At 39.1% G+C, this 25,007-nt stretch overlaps 1 protein-coding gene across 1 annotated transcript; it reads left to right on the top strand.

The window, feature by feature from the left end:
* The first annotated feature begins 905 nt into the window (after positions 1 to 905).
* Positions 906 to 3,485, top strand: LOC149200155 (putative methyltransferase At1g29790). The gene has a single exon (XM_089399526.1). The coding sequence runs from the start codon at positions 1,464 to 1,466 to the stop codon at positions 2,886 to 2,888; it is 1,425 nt and encodes a 474-aa protein (XP_089255652.1). The 5' UTR covers positions 906 to 1,463; the 3' UTR covers positions 2,889 to 3,485.
* The last annotated feature ends 21,522 nt before the right edge of the window (positions 3,486 to 25,007 follow it).

Below are 25,007 nucleotides of genomic sequence, written 5' to 3'. Positions count from 1 at the left end.
CGACGGGTCCAATTGATCTAACCTTCATATATATATATATATATAGATGTTTTGACTAGTATGGAAAAGAAAATAAATATTACCATGATTAAAATTAATTCTCACGAGTTTTATTTGTTACATTTATCCAATTTTCAAAATATTTGACACCAAACCTTTTTGATCTTTTAACTCACCCATCGACAATGATTTAAAAATGCTTCTCTCACTTTTTTTAATCATAAAAATAAAATGTTATTTTTTTTTTTTAATTAATCTCATAAATTCTTAAGTCTCATAAACCATATAAATTTCAGTAAATGTTAATCATCATTATCATTATAATCATTATATATATACTATTTTATATTAAAATTTCTAAAAATTTAACTATTAACATTATAAGTTCGATATCCTATATACTTCACTATTAATAAACACATATTCACTATTAACCTTATATTTTATATATTATAAAAATATTTTTAATAAAATTGTACTTAATTTATCAGTATAACATATAAATAATCTAGTTTTAAAATTATAACTAAATTAAATAGCAAATTGATGTATGGAATTTTTTATTTGTTTGTCAGATATATTTAGCTCTATACATTGATTAGATATATCTAACTCTATACACTAATTTGATTACCAAAATATATAAATATATGTATAGTTTATACCCTCTCTGTAAGACTTATACTTCAACTATAATTATTACTTAAATATAAAAACCTTGTATTGTAAGACTCATACTCTGTACTGTAACACCAAATCAATTCCAAACGACACAATTCCAGAAACTTTTAACACAGTCAGAATCAATTCCAAACAACAAAATTCCAGAAACTTATCCGCTGTTAAATAGATAATACTTGCACAGACTTGAAATACGACTATCCTGTAACATACATGCCAACATTATCCATACACACATGCACCTCTTGGACAATCTTTCATTGCAGTCCGGACTCCGGTCCACAACCATTTCTTCTATGATTATTAAATATCTTTTTATCTATCTATGCCCTCGTGAATGTCACGGGAGGCACCCTTTCCAACACATATCATATCTATTCCATTCACAGGACGTCTGAAAGTGTGAAAAAAAATGAAGGTAATGTCTCTGAAACGCTACTCCATCCCTAAACTGAACGTTTCCAGTCTGGTTTCAATTTATTAAGTTGTTTCAATGGTTGACTTCTCAGAAGTACTCAATCCCAAGAAGTACTCACCCATACTCCCAATGTAGCTATGATTTTTACACGAGCAGATCTCCTCAGTGCTGATCTGCATATGCTCACTGCAAGTTGAAACTTGAGATGGGCAGCTTCAGGGATTTGATTTGATACCTCTTTGGGCACAATATATCCGGAGTTCAGATGGACTTGTGCTGCTGCTAGTTTATTTATCCAGTCATCTGTTTGGGAGAGATCAAGTGAGTCTCTGCCTGCTGATACTATAGAGAAGGGGTTGAAAATATGAAGAGAAGTTGCCTACAGAGATGCACCATTTCCAGGATATTTGGGTGGCTTCAACTAATGCTGGGAGTGCTGGTGGTAGTAGTGAGTGTGACTAGCCTCATGAGGTTTTATCATGCAGGCTTGTTAAACTTGCACGATGATGAAATCTGCAGTCACTTTCACAGAGAACGCACGTCCCTGGAGTCCTCTTCCAGGCTTGAGGACATTCGCCTCAAGGTCCAAGACTTGCAGAAGAAAGTAGAAAATGCAGTCAAGGAGATGGAGAAAAATGGAGAACCCAAGGACCCAAAAGTTTTCAAATCTGAATATAACAAGTACAAGAAGTTTCTCATAGATGATGTTAAGGGACCTCTGGATGTAGTCAAGCTTTCTCTTCAACAAATAGGGTCCTCTGCAGTGCAGGGAGTTGGGGAGAGCTCAGTGGATCAAACACAACAACAAGAAGTAGAAGGGGATCCATTGGAGCATTTCTTCTTGAATGAAGAACTACGTAAGTATCTTCTTGTGAAAGAAAACAGGCTTGGAAAATTAAATCCCTTAGGAGCCAATGGAACCTATACAACAATTGGGCATGCCTGTGTTCTGATGAAGAAGGAGCTGGAAATTTATATGAACTACGACATTGGAGGATACTGCAAAGATGACTGGAACTTGGGCCAGAAGTTGATGATACAAGGTTGTGATCCATTGCCTCGGAGACGATGCTTGGCTAGAGCTCCTAGGCTATTTCAGAAGCCTTTGCCCATCAACGAGTCCCTCTGGAAGGTTCCAGATAATAGAAATATCAGATGGGATAACTATCAATGTAGGGATTTTGCCTGCTTGATGAGCAATAAGACAAACAAGGGCTTCTTTAAATGCTCTGGGTGTTTCAATCTGGCTCAGAGTGAGGCACCGAAATGGGTTAGGAATACTACAAGCATTGCAGATTTTCTCATAGCTGATGTTCTCAGTATCAAGCCTGGGGAGATTAGAATAGGTCTTGATTTCAGTGTGGGGGTTGGCACTTTCGCTGCCAGGATGCGAGAACACAATGTGACTATTGTTTCTGCAGCTCTCAATCTTGGAGCACCCTTCAATGAGATGATTGCGCTCAGGGGACTTGTTCCTTTGTATATTACTATCAATCAGAGACTTCCCTTCTTTGACAATACATTGGATCTCATTCATACTGGTGGACTTCTTGATGCATGGATCGATTTGCAGTTATTGGACTTCATCGTTTTTGACTGGGATAGAGTGCTGAGACCTGGAGGGTTCCTCTGGCTTGACAAATTTTTCTGCACAAGGAGAGATTTGGATGACTATCTGTACATGTTTTTGCAGTTGAGATACAAGAAACACAAATGGGTTGTAAGCCCCAAGAGTTACACAGAGGTATATTTTTCTGCGTTATTGGAAAAGCCTCCCAGGCCCTTCTGAGTACAATCTTCCTCTCTCTCTTCTTTAGAGGATGATTGATCATCTCATCATATCATTTTTATTTCATTCTTCAAGTTCTCTTGCTTTACTGGATCACTTGGCTCATAGGCTTCTTTCAGCCAATGCACCTTCCTTCCGTTGCTGAATGGATTCTCATAGCATCCGTCCATTAGAGCAAACCTTGGCTAAAATAAATGTAATTTGCTCAAATATAATCGTTATAACTCCAACTGAGATTTGTCCATATAGAAAAAATTTAACACGGATGGATGTTCTTGGTTATAGGATGACAGACTACTTTTAATGGATAATCCACCCCTCTCTACCAAATCCGATCTAGCGTTTCAGTTCAGCGCTAGGATAAAGTTGTTCAGAAACGATATTGTCTCATTTAAAATTGGTGCCAAAGCACATATGCTGGCTCTCCTTGTAGGGAAGGCCTCGGGGTAATGCACATGTTCAGGCTTTGGCCTACTGATGTATGATCATATGCTAGTGATTTTTGTGTGCATTAATGGAATACAAAATGACTTTTTTCAGAAGAAAAGAAATAGATAGGAGAAGGTTATCATTTTCAATAAAATGTGATTCATACTCCATCTCTCATATTGTGTTCGTGGGTATATTAGATGATTTTGTTAACAATTGCTCTTAAAACTAATAAATTGTTTTTAACCCTTGTCAGTTATTGAATGGATGCTTTGTGAAGGAAAACATACCAGCCAGGAATGTCATTCATTTATGTTGCTGTAAGCAAGTTTTTGATTCTTCTTTTAGAGGCAGTCATGTTGTTTATGCTGAAGAAATTTATCAGTGGTATGGCTTGAATGGTTAGGCACTTGGAATTTTGGAACTGCGAGCAGACTACATTGGGGGAGTTATGCCACATTTTCTTCACATGTCTGTATCTTTTTGCTGCATAAAGGTTGCATATCTTCATTTTTCTCATTTTCTCATATTGCAATATTCTATCAGGTTATTTAGTCTTTTAGTTATCTTTAAGTGTCTGCTATTTTCTCCCATACATGCTGTCACTGAGCATGGACAAAGTTCGGTTTAAGAATTCCATGTGGGGTCAGCTCTTAGTCTATGCTCTCTCTCTATATATTCGTACTTTAGTTTATCTGGTCAGCTGAGAGCTCTCCTCCAGCAGTTGTAGTACCTTCCCTGGACCTTACCATCCATACTTCCAGCCTTATTGATGCAACCTTCTTCATCAATTGCTTGAATCATCACTGCCTACCTATTAGCATCAGGTCCTTTTTCCTGATCTTCTCGATCTTCGTATGGTATGTTTCGGTTTCGTAGTGTCTGATCCAATCGGTTTCATCTCTGTCAGTATTTATGTTCTCCACCATATGCTTCTGCCTCTGATGATCAGCTGACCATATTTACAAATTTCATCATATATATATATATTGGTGGAAAATATTTTTGTATTATATATATAAAGAATATACTTGTTTTGGTAGTGACTATTTATTTCTTATAACAAGATTTGAAGCCATTATATCAGAGCTTATCACATCATTTCCTGAAATTGAACTGGATAAGGATGATACCAATCATTCCTCCCACCATCTGAGATAAACCTAATTGACATATATATATATGAATGATTACATCTATGGTACGGAGGGAGTTATTCATGATATCTTTTGCCAAGATAGAAAAGGAAGAAAACAGTAGAGACTAGAGGTCTTATATTTTTCTTCACTAAAACCTTAACGTTCTTATTACTTTTTCACAGACCCGCATTTTCTTTCGGAAACAAAAAAGAGGAGGTTATTACCGTCCAACATGCTGGAGGATCTGACTTCCAGGCATAGTGTCCGAGTCCACATGTACCCACATTTAACCTTGAAGGCTGAATATTAGTGTCACATGATGCTTGGAACCATTGAAAAAGGATTTGAAGGTCAAAAAGTTATTACTTTCCCATGCCCTAGTTTCGTACAGAATGTGTGTTCTTCTCAAGAAGCTAATGCCAGATTAGTTCTTGATTGATCAGTAAAGGCAGAGGAATTCCTCTAACTTGACAAAGATGAAAAGTCACAGATCAGAAACTCGATGGATAAATGGAAAACTACTTGTTTAGGACTGTGATTGGGTGCTACAGGGATATCCATTGAGAAGGTATTACCCTTCTCTGTAGTTAACTTTCGGACTGTACCTTTGGATTACTAGTAGTCCATGTGGCAGACGGCTGCAGAATTGAAAGGAGACCTTGTTTGCGGGATTTAGACTGCTAAGTAACACAACAGGGGAGACACCAAGAAGTTTAAAAGTCTTACTGCTGAAATGGCAATTGGAAGACTGGTTAGGCCGTTTAACCATTCACTTTGTTACTGTCTTCCCACTGGTGTTGCTATACCAAGAAACTTGTTATATACTAATATAGATCTATTTTAATTCATATTTCTTAAATCCACGAGGGAACTAAAACTCAGGTACAAAGCTCAATATTTTTTGATTGCTTAGAATTATAACAGCTGAAATGGCAGTTTGAAGATTGGTCAGATTCGTTTAACCATTGACTTTGTTACTTTCTTCCAATTGGTGCTGCTACTCCAAGAAGGTTGTTATGATACAAATCACATTTCAAGGTCTTACCTCAAACATGTCATCCATGGGACTTGAACATGGTCGCCACCATGACAACCAAGATCTGTATCATTTGTCATCACCCAAGTTACACAAAGATTAAGTGGTTATATCTTTTTTCTTAACCAGTCATGCCCGGTTAAATTTCTTATTTCTAATAATTGTTACTTAGATAGTAAGTGGTTATATATCATTTTCTCTTAGCCAATCATGCCAGGTTAATTTTTTTATTTCTAATAGTTGTTACTTAGATATGGTAAGTTTTTCTTTGGAGTAAATAAAATGAAGCTGTTTATGATAAAACAATTATTTATGGTAAGAGTTACCTTGGTTCTTCAAGAGAACCCAAGGCTTTAACCAGTTGATCTCATCCATACTGGATCATGTATACTTATTATTCTATGAGTATTCCTTTCTTGCTTGGGTTTCATGGTTGGGTTTTAGTAGCAGATAAACAATAAACCTCAACCATCTTGGATCATGTATACTTGGTATTCTATTAGGATTCCTTTTTTTTCCTTGAGTTTCAGCAATATATAAACAATAAAGAAACTGGCAGCATGCAATTTTGTGGAGATGCTACTTATTTCATTTCACTGGATATATAATAGAATCTAGATGAAGCATGCAATTTTGTGAAGATGCTACCGATACTATTTATGTAATTTAACCTATTGACCTCATCCATATTGGATCATGGATCCTTAGTAGTCTATGAATATTCCTTTTTTGTGTTGGTTTCAGCAGCAGATAAACAATAGACCTCATCCATATTGGAATATGCATACTTAGTATTATATCAGTATTTCTTTGGGAAGATACTACCGATACTACTTAAGTCATTGGATATATAAGGAGGGATAATAGCGAAGTCCTATTAGCTCTTGCAACTTGTTTGCACCTGAACCCTTCACTTGGTTGGGGTTGAGCTCATTTTTCTGTCCTGTTGTTTGTTTATGATGAGGGAGTAGGAAACTCTGGTTGTTTGTTTATGCTGAGGGAGTAGGAAACTTTGGAATGTTGTTTGTTTATGCTAAGGGAGTAGGAAACTCTGGTCTTGTACAACTAAAACAAAGCATACTATTTGGTAGAGCATGCTTGCCAACACTCGAACCTAAGCCATTATCGTGTTAAATGCCCCAACTCGCCATTGGACCACAACCTAACAGACAGGAGGAGACTAACAATGTAATCAAGAACTTGAACAATATATCTAACTTTCCAATGCTCACCAATGTGCTGATATTCTTTTGAGTGCAATAGTATATGGAGCTAACCAAATTGCAAATCTGGAAAGGAGATGTCTAAAGATGGACGCAGATTTGGCTGTCATGCATGACATATGATGGAAACCAAGCCCTGGAATAGGGTGGCATGAGTGACTCGCATGGTTTTGGACCTTCAAGGCTACCAAATTCAGCGAGGGAAGAACTTACGAATAAACTATGGCTAGTGACTTGGTGTTAAGGAGCCACTGTTATGAAACCTGCTCACAAAAAGATAGAAAATATAGATGAACGCCTTAGAAATCAGCCTCTTCGAGGGGACAACCTCCTTTACATTACACAAATGAATAATTCTTGGATGATACAAATGATGAAACCTCCCTTCTATATATAGGAGTCTAGGGGTCACAATATAATCAAGCCGACATAACAATAATAACATAAGGGCACAAAAATAACAATAGTGGGTTTCTATGGGGCATACTAATAACAATATGGAGACAATAGGGGCACAATAATAACAATAAGGGATACAATGACAATAGTAATGGGGGAATCACTAGTGTTATAGAGGCCTAACATGCCCCTCTCCTTCCGAAAAACGTTGTCCTCGACGCTTGAGTAGTTCTGGATGCTTATGTATAAAATTCTCATCCTCCCATGTGGAATCTTCAGCAGATAATTTCTTCCACTTGATGAGATACTCCAAAATTGATCTATTTCGTAGATGTCGAGTTCTTGTTTCTGTGACTGCTTCTGGTTCCAATATGATTTTTCCTTCCTCGTCAAGTTCTGGCAATATTGTTTGAACTGGGAGCTTGTCACCTATAACCTTCTTTAAACATGAAACATGGAAAACTAGGTGCACTCGGGAAGCTACAGGAAGCTCCAATTTGTATGCCATAGTACCAATCTTTTGCAACACCTTGTACGGACCATAATACTTTGGTGATAATTTATTATCCTTCTTAGCTTGCTTGAGGGACAATTGTTTATATGGTTGTAGTCATAGGAATACCCAGTCACCTACATCAAAACTTCTTTCGTTGCGATGTTGATTTGCCTGTTGTTTCATTCTATTCCGCAGCAACGTGAGATTATCCTTTAAGAGTTGGAGAACTTGTCGTTGATGCTCGATGTGATGTTCCATTGCTTGAACCTTATAATTTTCTCCTAAATATGATGTGATGGATGGTGGATGATATCCATAAAGTGCCATAAATGGGGTCATTTTTGCTGCAGTATGGAAGGAAGTGTTATACCACCATTCAGCCAGAGGCAACCATTTGACCCATTGTGTCTGTTTTTCAGATACAAAGCAACGAAGATATCCTTCCAAACATTTGTTTACTATCTCGGTTTTCCCATCAGATTGGGGATGATAAGATGAGCTATGAGCTAACTGAGTACTGAGACAAGAAAATAATTTTGTCCAAAAATTTCCAGTGAAAATGGGATCTCTGTCGTTTACAATAATCTTTGGGTTTCCATGTAGCTTTTGAATTGTTCCATAAATGCAGTAGAAACCATACTGGCTTTAAATGGATGTGATAATACACAAAAATGTGCATACTTGGTAAGTCTGTCAACTACCACCATGATGACACTCTTTCCTTCGGACTTAAGTAAACCTGTGATAAAATCCATTGAAACCTCCTCCCAATGTTGGCTTGGAATGGATAAAGGTTGTAATAGACCTGGGGTCTTAATTGTTTCAACTTTATTTTGTTGGCAAACCAAACATTCCGCCACAAACTTTTGAATATCCGATTTAAGGCCATCCCAAAAAAATTCCTTCTTAACCCTATGGTAAGTTTTTAAAAATCTTGAGTGCCCTCCTAAGGGAGAAGTGTGAAATTCCATAAAAATCTTTTGTTTGAGTTGGGAATTCTTACATAGGTATAAGCGATCTTTGTACCATAACGAATTTTTTTCCAGCTAAATGTATCAGATGTACTGGGATCTTATTGTAGCTTTCAAATGAGTGTCCACACTTCTTCATCATTCTTCCATATCTCCCTTGCTTCGTTTATCCAATCTGGTTGGATAATAGAAATGGTGCACAACAATGCTTCCACATCCTCATCCTTTCTTGAGAGTGCATCTGCCACAACATTTTGCTTCCCTTTTTTGTAGGTGATTTCAAAGTCATAACCCAACATCTTTGTGACCCATTTTTGTTGCCCTTCAGAGGATAATCTTTGTTCTAAAAAGTATTTAAGACTATCATGATTTGTTTTTACCTTGAAGTGTCTTCCCATTAGGCAGGGTCGCCATTTCTTAAGTGCATGTAGTATTGCCAACATTTTCTTTTCATAAATAGATTTGTGTAAATACTTCCCCTTGATTAGACGACTTTCGAAAGCAATGGGTCTTTCATCTTGCATTAAAACAACACCAATTCCATTTCCTAAAGCATCACATTCCACAATAAAGGTTTTTGTGAAGTACGGCATAGCTAAGACCGGTGCTTGGCACATTGCCTCTTTAAGATGTTTGAAGGCTTTTGTTGCTTTTGGAGTCCATGAAAATGTATCTTTCTTCAATAATCTTGTTAGAGGTGTTGTTATTCTCCCATAATTCTTAACAAACTTGTGATAATACCCTGTCAACTTGAGAAATCCTCGTAGATGCTTTATGGATGTGGGGATTTTCCATTCCTTAATGGCTTTAATTTTGCTAGGGTCTACCTTAACACCTTCATGAGATACAATATGACCCAGAGATTCCACCTCTTGTACTCCAAAGAAACATTTGGAGCTTTTTGCATATAATTGTTTCTCCTCCAATAGTTTGAGCATCCTGTTAACATGTTCAACATGATCCTTTCAAGACTTGCTGTAGATTAGTATATCATCAAAAAATACTAACACAAATTTTCTAAGGAAGGGTTTGAAAATGGAATTTATCAAACCTTGAAATGTAGAAGGTGCATTGGTAAGGCCAAAAGGCATGACCAAAAATTCATAATGACCCTCATGAGTTCTAAATGTTGTTTTCCGAATGTCTTTAGTCTTCATTTTGATTTGATGATATCCTCAACAAAGATCCAACTTGATGAAGTAAATTGATCCATGCAATTCATCCAATAATTCATCGATGACAGGAATGGGAAATTTATCTTTAATAGTGAGCTTGTTGAGCTCCCTATAATTCAGACACATGCGCCATGATCCATCCTTCTTGTGCACCAATACTACTGGAGCAGAGAAAGAACTTTGACTAGGTTGAATTATACCAACCTCTAGCATTTCTGCAACCATACATTCAATTTCACTCTTTTGGGCATAGAGATATCTGTATGGCCTGATGAACACTTCCTGGAATCAAATGAATAGCATGATCATGATTACGAATAGGTGGGAGACCTTTGGAAGTCTCAAATACCTTGGAATGATTGTCCAAGACCTTTTGGAGATCTGGAGAAATAGATGATTTCGATGTGAGAACCTCTAACGAACATAATTGTGCAATTACACCTCGTTGTTACTTCTTTAGAAGCTTTGTCATACCGTTAGAGCTGATTATATTTCCCGGTTTCCCTGCAATACCCTTTAATTCAACTTCCTTTCCTTCCGCACAAAATTTCATGAAAAATTCTTGAAAATTAAAAGCTATTGTACCCAAGGATTGTAGCCATTGGACTCCTAGTACAAAATCAGCACCACCCATTGGAATGGAAAGCATTGGGCTATTCAATACATATTCTCCCATGGATAGCTTGATATTATGGCACTTTCCAGAGCAATTTATGGTTCCTCCACTTGCAACCATCACTTGGCACTCTGGTGCTAGATATAAGGAGCAATTCAATTTCTTTGCTATCTTACAATGAATAAAATTATGGGTACTTCCTGAATCAATCAACACTATTACCTTTTTCTTCTTGATATGTCATTCTATTTTGATAGTTTGAGGAGTGGTAATTCTAGCCAATGCATTACAAGATATGGTCGGATTCATTTCTTCTTTATCTAGGGTTTTCTCCTGGAGTATATCTTCTTCTTTTGACATTTCTTGTTCTTTTTCTTCCTCCTCTTCACAATCTATGTAGAACAATTTCTTTTCAGCACACTTATAACCTTTAGTGTATTTGCTATCACAACTGTAACAAAGCCCTTTTGCTCTTTCTTCTTCCAATTGTTGTGGTGTCAGCCTTGTAGGTTGTAGAAGGCTAGGGGCAACAACACTTCCATTTTTATAGTTGTGAGTGGTAGGCTTCCTGGTTGCCATAATTTTACTTTCCATTTTTCTTGCTAACCTGAATGCCTTCTCCAATGAATCAGGTTCCCAAGGGTGAACCTCATGTTGGATATTATCCTTTAAAGTCCCTATGAACACATCAATTCTATGCTCCTCTAGAATATCTTTTACCCTTATGTTCAATTTTTGGAAGTCCTCAATGTGCTCCATCATTGAACCCTTTTGTTTGAGATTTATCAATTGGCTAAAAAAGGTGTTGCTTTTTTTATCCTCATAATGTGCTATCTTTTCTTCCATAAAAATTGCCCAAGTGACAATTTGTTTACGAGAGCAAAGCCATTGATACCATACAAACTGATGTGGTTCCAAATATAAAGTTGCAATACGTACCTTTTGTGTGTTTTTCACATTATGGAGATCCAAAAATTGCTCCATCTGTAGTATCCATGTTTCGGGATCCTTGCCATCAAACTTATTCATATCGATTTTTGGAACATGGTGGGTCTTCAATCCAACATTAGAGTCTATGAAATCATGATTAATATTTCTTTTGTTCTCATCATGAGTTTCCTTTACTACCCTTTCACCATTAGTGACCATTTCTTGTAGCAACTTATTCAAATTTATCTTCAATTCTTCCATCTTATCGTCCATGCCATTCATCTTAGCATCCATGCCATTCATCTTAGATTCCATGCCATCCATCTTAGCTTCCACGCCATGCATCTTAACTTGCATGCCATTCATATTAGCTTCCACGCCATTCATCTTGGCTTCATTTACCTTTAGTGAGAGTGAAATTTGTTGTACTTGGTCTTGTAATTTTGATATATCATGTTGCATTTCTTCCTCTTCTTCACGAGTCATGCTAGAGCTTTTAGGTTGCTTATTAGGTGTTTCCATTTTCTTTCTTTGGGGCATTAATTAATGCTAATAATTCTTCATTATTCCTTTGAATTCCTTCAAACTATTTTTTCAAGCCAATCTTATGCAAAATTTAAAAAAAACTATACATTTTTTTTTTTTTTTACTTTGTAAGAGCTCGATATTGAATCTGTTGTATCTCTGTAATTGTGGATCTCGAATATCTGAAATCTTGTCCTACAGTAGCCCTTTGAGTCCTCTTTTTAATCCAGCAACTCTGATCAATATTGATTTCTCCAAGGAAGAGTTATGCCAAATCTCCCACGGTGACCTTATTATAGACTAGTTCAGTAGAGTGAACTTGTATGACGTTCCATGTTTCATTGTTTCGACCTTAGTACCTGAAACTGATACAAAAAAAACTACAGGCCGTCCTCTTTCTGAAACTTCTTACGAAATTTTAATCTGATGCTCAAAACATAAGTTATGACGATTTTCCCCAGGTCACCTATTTGGAATGTAATTCGGGAGTCTACAAAAACCCTAACTTCCTTAGATCATATCTCCGCAAATACAACGAGACAAGCTCTGACATTCAGATCCAAAGTTCAGAACGATTTCAACTCAAATGGGATTTTTTGTAGTTTCTGAAACGTCGCAGAAAAAAAAGTTATAGCGAAAATGCCACGATGACCTATTTGGAGCAGCGAAACCATAGAATCCAAAGCTTTGATACCAAATGTTATGAAACCAGCTCACAAAAAGATAGAAAAGATAGATGAACTCCTTAGAAATCAATCTCTTTGAGGGGGAAACCTCCTTTACATTACAAAAATGAATAATTCTTGGATGATACAAGTGATTAAACCTCCCTTCTATATATAGGAGTCTAAGGGGTCATGTTATCACCCCAAGAAACTCTCCTAGGTTGTAACTTGGAGATGCTTGAGAACATCAAAATTCAACTTAATGTTGCAAATGGATGAATGGAAAGAATTATGCTTGTTCAAGCCAGATAACCACTTTTACCTTGCTTAACTCCAGACATGCGTGAACACTCCTAGACTATAAGGCTTTTGACCTCCAATTACTCATAGTTTAAGGATTAGGTGAATATGGAGAATACTGACCACACCAACAGATGCACAAGACCATGTGACGATCGACTGCAACTAGTAAGGAAGTCTGCAAATCTAATTCCTTAATACACAGACAGGATGACAGCTCTCTGGCATTAGGTGAAAAGAAACCTGCATAACTCATTCACTGATACATACAAGACTTTAACACAAAGATAGGATGACAACTTCCCTAATGCTAAACATCAAGAGCTCAGGAATGCAACATATCAGGCACAGCTTGGAAAAGAAGATACATGAAAAGTGAACGATTATCAACAAAAGAAGCTTGTATTAGCTGAAAATGAAGACGAGACGCTGCAAGTATCAAAGTAGCTACAGTCTCCAGAAGTTGAACCTTACAACAAAACATCAACCATCAACCCTGATTACATCTTGTTTGTGGGTATATATAGAGTCTCATTACAAAGGCATACAACCATTCTAAGTATGGAGGGGTCATAATTTACCACCAACTACTTTAACTACCTGATGGAGTCTGGGTGCGGTTGCTTGCTGTAGTGGATGAATTGGATCGTTTCCTGCGCTTTGCTGTCCTCTCGGGCAGCTAGAGTGTCGTATAAGATGAAGTCCATAACTGTTGAATGCATTCACCTGCTCGGGCTCTGTCCTTTTCTTCCCTGGCCATACTGTTTGTTAAATATGGTGGTTGAGGGACAATTGCAAACAGTACTCGAGAGCCGGTCATTTTCATCCTCAGGGTACTTGGAACGGTTCGGGGACGTGGACTGCATGGCAGGTGGAATAGTCAGATGGAGGAGTAATATCAGTCGTTGGATCGGGTGGATAGACGGCGGAGATGAGTCAACAGGGATATCGGAGGAGGTGGAAGTGGGATGATCGCAGGCCATTGGATCTCAGGCAGGCAGATCCAACGGTTTTCGGACAGCGGACACATGCGACAGCTAATGGGCGGAGACGGAGGACGGGTGGTAAGTGGTATTGCTCGCACTGGTGTCAGGGGGTTGGGTAGTAAACGACGACGGTGCGCGATCCCACTCAATGCGTGACACGTGGTGGTGGAGGGGAGGGGAAAGCCACCCTCCATCGCACATTAACGGGATGCTACTTCATGGGCGCGGGGAGAGCGAACGCCGTCCGATCATGGTGGAAATGATCGGACGGTGGGGAGTCGGTCTCGCGGATTTTCTTCAGGCGTGAAGGAGGACCGTTGGATTGGGGTGCAGCGATTGATGACCATGATTAAAAGGCAACAATGGGTTATGGAAGAGAGAGGTCACGTGGATGCGGTGTTATGGGGGTTTAGACTTTACGTTCGGGGCTTGAAGAAACAAGGGTTTATGTCGGGTTTTAGAGGAAAGACAGGGGTAGCGGAGTGAAGGAGAAGAAGGAAGATGACTGCTATGGACTTTCTTTTGTGCATAAACAATACATCCAAGCTTATATTTGATCCTCGAAGTGTCAAAATATGTAGCAGAGCTAACACTGGCTCCTTTTGGGGATGAGATCCTTCTTGTGAGGTCTCAAGAACTGCATATCATTACCTTTCCTGTGAAAACCAGATTAGAAAAACTTCCTAGTGTTCCATTGGGCATGGAGTCTAATTGAGTCTACACTAAAAATGATAAAAATGATCTATTTACAACTTTAAGGCCTGAAAACCTTAAACAACATATTTTTTCAAAAATCACCCATTAACTGGGCCATCAAAAACTGTCTCTTCTTCCATACTTTGCAGTATGAAAGTATTGTTCCCTTGGATCTGAGAAATGATAAAGGGCCCTGTCCATAAAGCATCAAACTTCCCATGGTTGCCTTTCTTCTCTTTCAGTGCATCCCACTTAAAAACTAAATCTCCAACTTGAAAATTATCTGCTTTTGTCCTTCTGTCAAAAGCTTCCTTGATTTTCTTTTGATGTGCTGCTGACTTCTTAATCGACTATTCTCTTCTTTGATGTACCTCTGCTAAATCAGTGATCCTTTTTGCCATATCCTCCTCCTCATTTTGCTCTTCCTGCAAGAACTTTGCCACAGGCAGAGTTAACTAAATTGGGAATACAGCTTTAGTGCCATATACCAGCTTGAATGGAGAATTCCCTGTGGATTTCTTGTTGGTTACTCTGTCAGCCCACAGTGCATATTTGAGCTTCGAATCCCAATTCTTTTTGTTGTCTTCCTACAGCTTTTTAATTATCCTTATCAGGCTCTTGTTGGAAGATTCTGCTAGGCCATTTCCTTGAGGGTAATATGAGGTGGAATGAACTAGCTTAATGCCCATTGAGTCACACATGTCCACCAATTCTTTTGCCCTGAAGGCTGTTGCATTGTCTGTAACCAGTTTATGTGGATAGCCAAATCTAGTGAAGATATTCTCTGTTAAGAACCTCATAACCACCTGATGATCGACTTTTCTAGTGGGGATTGCTTCAATCCATTTAGTGAAGTAATCAGTGGCCACCAAGATCCATCTGTGCTGGCCACTGGAGTGTGGATTGATTTCTCCAATGAAATCCAAGCCCCACTACTGAAAAGGGCCATTGGCATGTATGGGTGTTAAGGGCAGGGACTTCAATTGCTGTTTTCCTTCAAATCTTTGGCACCTGTCACAAGATTTAACAAATGAAAAGACATCAGAAAATAAGGTGGACCAATAGCACCCAGCTCTGAGGATTTTATGGGCTGTATTTTTCCAATAATGATGCCCTCCACATATGCTGGAATGAAATTGCTGCATAACCTCCATGGATTGTTCTTTGTCCAGACACCTCAAAAGAATTCTAGAGGGATCCCTCCAATAGAGCAGCTTTTCATGAATGCATTATTTTGCTGCCCTGAGTTTAATAGTTCTGGCTTGGCTTGAACTAAGGCCTGGAGGAATTTCCAGCTTCAACAATAATTGAGCTATTACAGAGTACCAATCACAAGAAGCTAGATTCTCTGCCAATGACTGATTTTTTCCTGGTTCAACTATTTCTTCTTCTGTCTGACCATTCATTGAAATTGTGTTTATGAGACTTATGTCCAACGTTCTGCAATTTTCTTCAGCCATTAAGCTGGCAAGGCCTTGACCTCTAACAAGCTTGGTGGGCTTCAATTCTATGTTAAATTCAATAAGATTTGCAATCCATTTAGCCCTTCTTCCATCAGCATCAGGCTGCGTTAGGACATCTTTTATAGAAACAGAGGGTACATATGCAGTTATCTTGGAGTGCAGAATGTAAATTCTGAAAGATTTAAAAGTCTTGATAAGGGCATATGCTTGTTTCTCAATGATATCATACCTCAGCTCAACATCCCTTAAAGTCTTGCTGAAAAATGCCACTAGATGCTCTGAGCCTTCCTCATCTGCTTGCATCAAAACTGTTGCAAGGGTTTCATCAAAAGAAAATGAAAATATATGGAATTCCTTGCTGTAGTCTGGGCTGATTAAAGTAGGAGCTTCCATAATGGCCTCCTTTATGGATTCAAAATATTTTCTTGCTGCATCAGTCCATTTGACTTCTGACCCTTTTTTCAACATGGAGGTAATGTGCTTTACAAGTTTGAAAAAATTTGGGATAAACCTCCTTACAAAATTTAACTTACCCAGAAAGGACTGGACATCCTTCTTTGATCTTGGGACAGACAAAGTTTGTATTGCTCTTACTCTTTCTGGGTCGATTCTGAAACCTACAGCAGAAACAACATGGCCTAACAACTTGCCTTCTTCTAAAGCGAACTGTGACTTTTTAGGATTCACTGAAATCCCAAACCTTCTGCACTTCAGGAACATTTTCTTCAAATGCTGCAAATGGTCTTGATGTGTGCTGGAGTACAGTGTTATATCATCAAGGTAGATGAGGACAAACTTATCCTTCTCTCCTACAAATGCTATATCCATAGCCCTCTGAAACGTGGCTCTAGCAGTCATCAACCCAAAAGGCATCTTGGAATTCATAAAAGTGCCCCAAGGAGTGGTGAATGCAGTCTTCTCTTGGTCATCTGAATGCACAACAACCTGGTTATACCTTGAAAATCCATCCAGGAAAGACATTCCTTTAGCTCCTGAGACTTTCTGCAGCAAATGCTCCATCTTGGGTAGAGGATAATTGTCTTTCTTAGAGCATTTGTTTAAGTTTCAGAAATCAACACAAAGTCTGACTTCTCCACTTTTCTTCCTTACCACTACTAAATTGGCTACCCATTTTGAATATCTAAAAGGGACTATGATTTTGGCAGCCAACAATTTCTTGATTTCCTTTTCAATTAGAGGAAGGAGCAAGGGATTTATTGGTCTCAACTTCTGCTTAAAAGGGATGGTGTCTTTCTCTAAAGGGATTTTATGCTAGATGATCTTTTCGTCCTATGTTTTCAGGTCACTATATTCCCATGCGAAAACATTAGCAAATTGCTTCATTAAATTGCAGTACTCAGAGCTTAGGGTAGTAGATAGATGGGTGGATAGATTTATGTATCTTGGATGATCTGGACTCCCTATATTATGCCTATGGACTGTAGATTGATCTTCTTTTTGGGCAGCCTTATAAGGCAAATCATTTTTGTCAAACAACTTTTCTAAAGGAACCAAGCCTTTAGGTATATGATTGCTGGGTAGTTGGACAATGCTATTTTTGCCAATTTTATTTCTAAGCTGGGATTGGGGATTTTCTTCCAAAGCTTCATTCTCTTGATCAATTTGCATTTTAGAGAACTCATCAATGACTTGAAGAAACCTATTTACTTCATTGTCATCTTCAAAAACTTTCCAATGCTAGACATTATCAGGCAAGGATGGTCTATATTTCATTTGAACTTCGTAAACTAGTCTCGGAGGCATGGGAGGGATAAACATGCTAGCAGACATAGCAAGGGAATCAGCAAGCTGATTTCTGACTCTAGGGATGTATGAGATACAAAAATTACCAAAAGAATATTTGAGTCTCCATACCTCATCTCTATATGCTTTCAGCCTTGGGTGCTTCGCTTGAAACATTCTGTCCACTTGCTGAATGATAAGATCAGCATCTCCAAACACCTTTATGTTCCTGATTCCTCTGTCTTTAGCTACATTAAGGCCCAATATCAGAGCCTCGTACTCTGCTATATTGTTGGTGACTTGGAAAGCTATCTTAAAACACAGATTTGTGCTTTCTTTTTTTGGAGATATCAGCACCACCCCTGCTCCTGCAGTCTCCCTGGAACATGCTCCATTAAAGAACATTTCCCAAACCAGACTTCCTTGCTTTCCCTCGGCCTAGACTATTTGTTTCTTGAGCTACAATGAGGCCTTCTGGGATTCTTCAATTTGGAGAATACATGCTCCAAAATCAGTGTCCACAGCATAAATGGGATGATTAGAAGGATTCTTTTCATCACTAACGATGTAGGCCAGTTGTGCATCTTTGTACAATCTCCTTCTTTCCCCTCCAAAAACTGGGATAGTGGCATAAGATAAATCATTCTGTAATGTCCCTCCTAGTCTCTTAATCCCTCCTCTGGACAGCAGCATGCCAAACTTAGGGGGAACATCTGCTACCACAATATCCATGATCATGCTCTTCATGGGCAGCTGGGTTAGGGTAATGGCTAGGTCATTGATTAACCCTAGGCATTTTACTTTCCTTGAATCAAATGAGAATAAATCATGATATGGTCTAGTGATATCAAGGCCTAACTCTTCCATGAAAGCTTTAGGCATCAGATTGTGGCTGGCCCCCGTATCTAGCAGGCAGTTATGGGGGGTTTTGTCATGAATGGTCAAGGAGACATAAAATGATGGGGAATTATCATCAACAAGTTCAGTCATTGGGCTAAGCACAATTGCAGGCTTATCATCTTGCAAATTGACATAGTCGGTGGGGGCTTGTATGGCTTTCAGCTCAAGGGCATCAATGATAGGCTTTCTGAAAACTTCACTCTTTACAAGTTCTATCAGAGGTACATATATTCATAATTTATGGACTTTTGATTCAAAACTGAAAGGGAAAGGGGACTTGTCAGGACCTCTTACCTCTTGAGCTGGGGCTTTGAGGATGATTGGGTCAACTGCTGGTCTTTTCTGTTTGATATTCTGTGGCTCTGTTGGGATAGCAGCTTTTTGGGCAGGATTCTCCTTGACATTGTTTACCTTTGACCTCAGATTATACCTTCGATGTTCATCAGTCTGCAAAACAAACCCTCTGTCCCACTTTTGACTGGTTTGGTCCTGTAGTAATGATTCTTCATATGCGGCCAATGTCAAAAAAGAAGCACTGCCTTCATCTTCCATGCAATGAATCTCATCCACTTCTTCGAACTGCTCCTCCTCCATGACTACATTTTGGAAAGGAGCCTTAACTCTTTGCTCCTCATTTGCTTCTTTACCCCTCTGAATGATCTGCAATTGATCATTTGCTCTTCTGAACGGATTTGGGTTTCTTGGAGCAAACGTGTTTGGAAGCCTTGCCTTCCTAGAGTTCTGCTCAATATTCAGCTTAGATATCTCACCAACCAATGACTCTATCATTTTAGTCATTTAGTCTAATTTAGGTTCTGAAGACGAAACAAAGGAAGAAGAAGCCTCACCTCTCTATCTTCTTCTATCAGCATGACTTTTGAGTTTTTCTGCAGCCATGATATTAGATTCCACCTCTAGGGCTGCATCTTGCATTTCAGCTAGAGTGGCACATCTACTTTCTCTCAATAGCAGGAAAAAATCAGAGTCAAAAGCATTGGCATAGGTGAGTTTGGCAGAGGTGGGGGTAGGCTTTACTTCAACGGGTATCTTACTATACATACGGTTAAATCTTTTATTAAAATCATGTAATGATTCTCCATTTTCCCTCTTGAGGCTCCCAAACTCGGTATGGTAATATAGCAGGTCCTTTTTATCTCCCTAATGCTTCAAAAATACATCATCTAAGGCTTCAATGTCTGCTATAGACCTAGGGGTCAATTCTCTGAACCACTTTCTAGCCTCTCCATCAAGGCTCTGAACAAATACCCTCATCTGCACATCATCTTCACTGATATCTAGGTTATCAGCATAACTATAAAAAGATTCTAGGTGCTCTTCAGTTGTTACTCCCTCTGTACCAGTGAATATATGCATGTATTTCTGGTATTCTCCCGCAGGCATGGCATTCAAAGGAACAGGCAAGACCAAGGGACCATACCTCGTAGCTATGATTCTTTCCATCTTCGTGGGTGCTTGCTGGCCTGCCATGGCTGGGGTGGAAGGATGCTGGCAGATTGAATGGTAGGAAGCAGTGAACTAGATGACGGAAATGGAGGAAAATGATGGACTGTATGGGGGGATTTCTTTGGGCTGAGATCCAAAGGGGAACTGAATGAACAAGGAGCTTTATGAATCTCTGCAGGTATTTCTTCTCTAACAATGCTAGGCTGTAGATCTTCAAACTGTATATTCTCAACTATAATCTTCTCTTGCAGGGATACATAAGATTTCTTAGGCTTACTTGATCCTGATGCTCCTTTCTGCGATGTTTTACTTTGCTTAGCAATCTTCTCAGGGTTAGGCATTGGGTCAGCTGGTGATTTTTGAGGATTTCTCCGAGTATGCCTCACAAACTGAGCCAGAACTGTAATGTGGAGTCGCCACTAGGTTGGTCCTCCAGTAGAGTCGCCAGATAGATGATTACAACCAGAAATGTGTCCAGACTTTGTCTATCATCAATGCTAGAACTGTGTCATTCTCCCAGGGAAGATAAGCTTCAATCTCCTCTCCCGGGCAACGACGCCAATTAATGTTATCACCCCAAGAAACTCTCCTAGGTTGTAACTCGGAGATGCTCGGGAACATCAAAATTCAACTTAATGTTGCAAATGGATGAATGGAAGGAATGATGCTTGTTCAAGCCAGATAACCACTTCTACCTTGCTTAACTCCAGACATGCGTGAACACCCCTAGACTACAAGGCTTTTGACCACCAATTGCTCACAGTTTAAGGATTGGGTGAATATGGAGAATACTGACCACACCAACAGATGCACAAGACCATGTGATGGCCGGCTACAACCAGTAAGGAAGTCTGAAAATCTAATTCCTTAATACACAGACAGGATGACAGCTCTCTGGAATTAGGTGAAAAGAAACCTGCATAACTCATTCACTGATACATACAAGACTTTACCACAGAGATAGGATGACAGATTCCCTAATGCTAAACATCAAGAGCTCAGGAATGCAACATATCAGGCATAACTTGGAAAAGAAGATACATGAAAAGTGAGCGATTAATAGCAAAAGAAGCTTGTATTAGTTGAAAATGAAGACGAGACGCTACAAGTATCAAAGTAGCTACAGACTCCAGAAGTTGAACCTTACATCAAAACATCAACCATCAACCCTGATTACATCTTGTTTGTGAGTATATGTAGAGTCTCATTACAAAGGCATTCGACCATTCTAAGTATGGAGGGGTTATAATTGACCACCAACTGCTTTAACTGCCTGATGAAGTTTGAGTGCGGTTGCTTGCTGTAGTGGATGAATTGGATCATTTCCTGCGCTCTACTGTCCTCTTAGGCAGCTGGAGTGTCGTATAAGATGAAGTCCATAACTGTTGAATGCATTCACCTGCTCGAGCTCTGTCCTTTTCTTCCCCGACCATACTGTTTGTTAAATATGGTGGTTGAGGGACAACTGCAAACAGTACTGGAGAGCCTGTCATTTTCATCCTTAGGGTACTTGGAATGGTTCGGGGACGTGGACTACATGGCGGGTGGAATAGTCGGATGGAGGAGTAATATCGGCCGTTGGATCGGGCGGATAGACGGTGGAGATGAGTCAACAGGGATATCGGAGGAGGCGGGAGCGGGATGATCGTGGGCTATTAGATCTCAGGCAGGCAGATCTAATGGTCGTCAGACAGCGGACACATGCGATGACTAAAGGGCAGGGACAAAGGATGGGTGGTAAGTGGTATTGCTCGCACTGGCGTCAGGGGGTTGGGCGGTAAACGATGACGGCGCGTGATCCCACTCAATGCATGACACGTGGCGATGGAGGGGAGGGGAAAACCACCCTCCATCACGCATTAACACGACACTACTTCGTGGGCGCGGGGAGAGCAGACGCCGTCCGATTGTGGCAGAAATGAGTGGACGGTGGGGAGTCGGTCTCGCGGATTTTCGTCAGGCGCGAAGGAGGACCGTTGGATCGAGGTGCGGCGATCGACGGACATGATTAAAAGGAGACGATGGGTTATGGAAGAGCCAGGTCATGTGGATGTGGTGTTATGCGGGTTTAGAATTTGCGTTCGGGGCTTGAAGAAACAGGGGTTTATGCCGGGTTTTAGAGGAAAGAAAGGGGTAGCGGAGTGAAGGAGAAGAAGGAAGATGACTGTTGTCGACTTTTTTTTTGTGCATAAACAATACGACCAAGCTTATATTTGATCTTCGAAGTGTCAAAATATGTAGCAGAGCTAACAGGTCACAATATAATCAAGCCGAAATAACAGTAATAACATAAGGGCACAAAAATAACAATAGTGGGTTTCTATGGGGCATACTAATAAAAATATGGGGACAATAGGGGCACAATAATAACAATAAGGGATACAATGACAATAGCCATTGGGGAATCACTAGTATTATAGGGGCCTAACAACCACTCTATAGAGTTTTGAACTTCATCATGTATGTGGACATGTTAATGAATGAACTAGCTGGTTTGTGTGGGGTTTAGTTCCTATCAAGATTCAGGTTCAAATTTCATGGAAGAGGTTGAAGGTGTGAGCGAATTGTCAGGAATAAAAACTGTCTAATACATTGTTAAAGATGATGGTTAACACATGGTAATCTTGTAAAATGAGCTCTAAGCTTTGAAGTGTAAGTAGTTCAACAAGGGTTGTCAAAGCTACCTTATGTCCCAGTAATATTGATTTCAGATCCTATCACAACATTCAGTCGTCTTGGAATTATTAGGTAGTGGTCCTTTGATTCGTTAATTGCCATGGATATTCCACTAGATAGTTTGTCATAATATATCTCATAAAAATACATTGAAATATTTACTATGATAATTAATTTCCTTACATGTCAGATTTATTAATCACCATTGTTTGCTTACGAATGTAATATATAAAATGCGAAAAATAGAGAACAATGAAATACAATCACACGCCAACCAAAATGAACACAAGATATCCTCTGTGAAACCCTTAATGGAGAAAACCCAACTGGAAGATGAGGCTACTCAACTCTCTTTCTTTGGAATGGAAATAATGCAAGTACAAAAGAGAAGACACTCTTTATGGAGTTACATGAAACTCATGGTGTGATAGGCTACTACAAACACTGAACCCCCTCTATTATGCTCTCTCACACCTACTCCTAAGTTGATCTTCTCTATTGAACAAGATATAGTTGAAATGAATGGAACCCTTTTTCCTCCTAGTGGATTGGTCATAACATAGCTTGATAGCTAACTAGGGGTCAAGTTGACTCCTTCAATTCTCAACTTGATTTACAAATTTGACCTCCCTAGAGTCTTCTTCATAGTCTTCACATGGCTAGCCTTTTTCTATGAGTAATAGGGACTAACACGACATCCTCTCTATTTATGGTGGACAATCACGATAATCAACTTATAGGACACATAAATTTTGTGTACATCCTTTGATTAATGTTTTTCTTACACCATTGGAAAGGTCTCTGAGTGTAGAATAACATCATAAGGCCCGACACTTATATGGGAAAGTTTAAACTCCCAAAAATATTATTTAAGGACTCAAAATGGCTTTGAAAGGTTTCAAACCCCAATTCCCTAATTACTCCTGTAAGTTGGTTCCTCCAATTTTTCCCTTCTAAAAGCATCAAGATGGATAAAAAATTATATAGTGATCCAATCCAGATCATACCCCCCATTTTAGGAGGATTTTTTTATCTGAAAATGGAGGAAAGCTCCTCCTATAAAAAACTGACCGTCCTATGACACTTTGCAAGTTAATAAAAATGGGTCTTTAAAGGTAAAATAAATTTCACAACCTCTTCAACATGGTGAATCAAGTTTTCACATGAACATAAAAGAGAAACAAATTCACAAGCAACTTAAGATGATAAACTTGAAGAGAAGAAACTAGCATTTGATAACCGAGTTCACCCCTCCTGGGCTACATCTCCGGCCTGCTCCAACAACTAGACCATAGATTGATTCTAGCTTCAAATGAGTATATACAACTTGTTGACAATAAAGTGGCTTGTTTCTCCTACAAAAAAACATTCTCCTACAAAAAAAATTCACTCAGAAAGATGACTCGCTACAACACGTCATGAAAATGTCAACATAAAAATGACTCTCACACAATAGATCATTGTACTCCACCTGAAATCAAAAGCATAAAAATGCAACTCCTTAACAATGAAGAGTTAAAAAGGGCTTCTCTCCTTAACACATTGAGAAAACACTGAAAAGAGTTGCTCTACTGAAGTAACAACTGATGCAGATGAAACTGGAAGGCTATAAAACCTCTAACTAATATCTCTCCATTCTCAAATATGCCTCCATACTACTTCAAAACTATCTTTGTCTCTAGCTCTAAAAAACTTGATTTTGAAAACAAGTCCATCATAAAGTGCCGAATCAGAAAACTGAGGCTTCCATTGAGTCCAAGACGCTAAAAAAGCCCCATCTAGGCTCTTCTTGAGCTCAAAAGGGTTAAAAATTGAGCAAGATATGCTTCTCCAAGCCAAGTTCTATTATTTGTCCGACAATTTTACAAAACCTGCTAACTGCGCAATGATTTTTCCCTTTACACAGTCCATCGAGCAACAATTTCGCCAGGGACTGACGAGATTCGTGTTGCAAAAAGTGAAATTTGTTGCCTCATTAAATTGTGTCATAACCCCTATGTGCCAGATCAAGGTCATGTGGCACCCATAGGGTCAGGTGTCCCCACCATTTTAGCCCTATTCCATCGGCATGTGGTCACATCATGTCTATATGGCCGAGGGTCGAGGCCAACTGCCCGCCTCCGCCAGCTCTGCACCAACTGTGGTCATGTGGATGTTTTGATGAGACCGGGGCTAGGTCCACGTGCCTCGCCCCTCCCACTAACTCTTTGTCGGTCGTATGGTGGTGTTGATGGGAATGAAGCTAAGGAAAAGTGCTTTGCCCCTCCCGCTAACTGTCTGTCATGGT

The sequence above is a fragment of the Pinus tabuliformis genome, chromosome 2_1 (genome assembly GCF_031772625.1).
Source record: "Pinus tabuliformis cultivar Carrire ecotype Pingquan chromosome 2_1, CPIR1, whole genome shotgun sequence".
NCBI lineage: Eukaryota > Viridiplantae > Streptophyta > Pinopsida > Pinales > Pinaceae > Pinus > Pinus tabuliformis.
The sequence above is the reverse complement of the archived record's forward strand: the minus strand, read 5'-3'. Positions and strand labels throughout refer to the sequence as shown.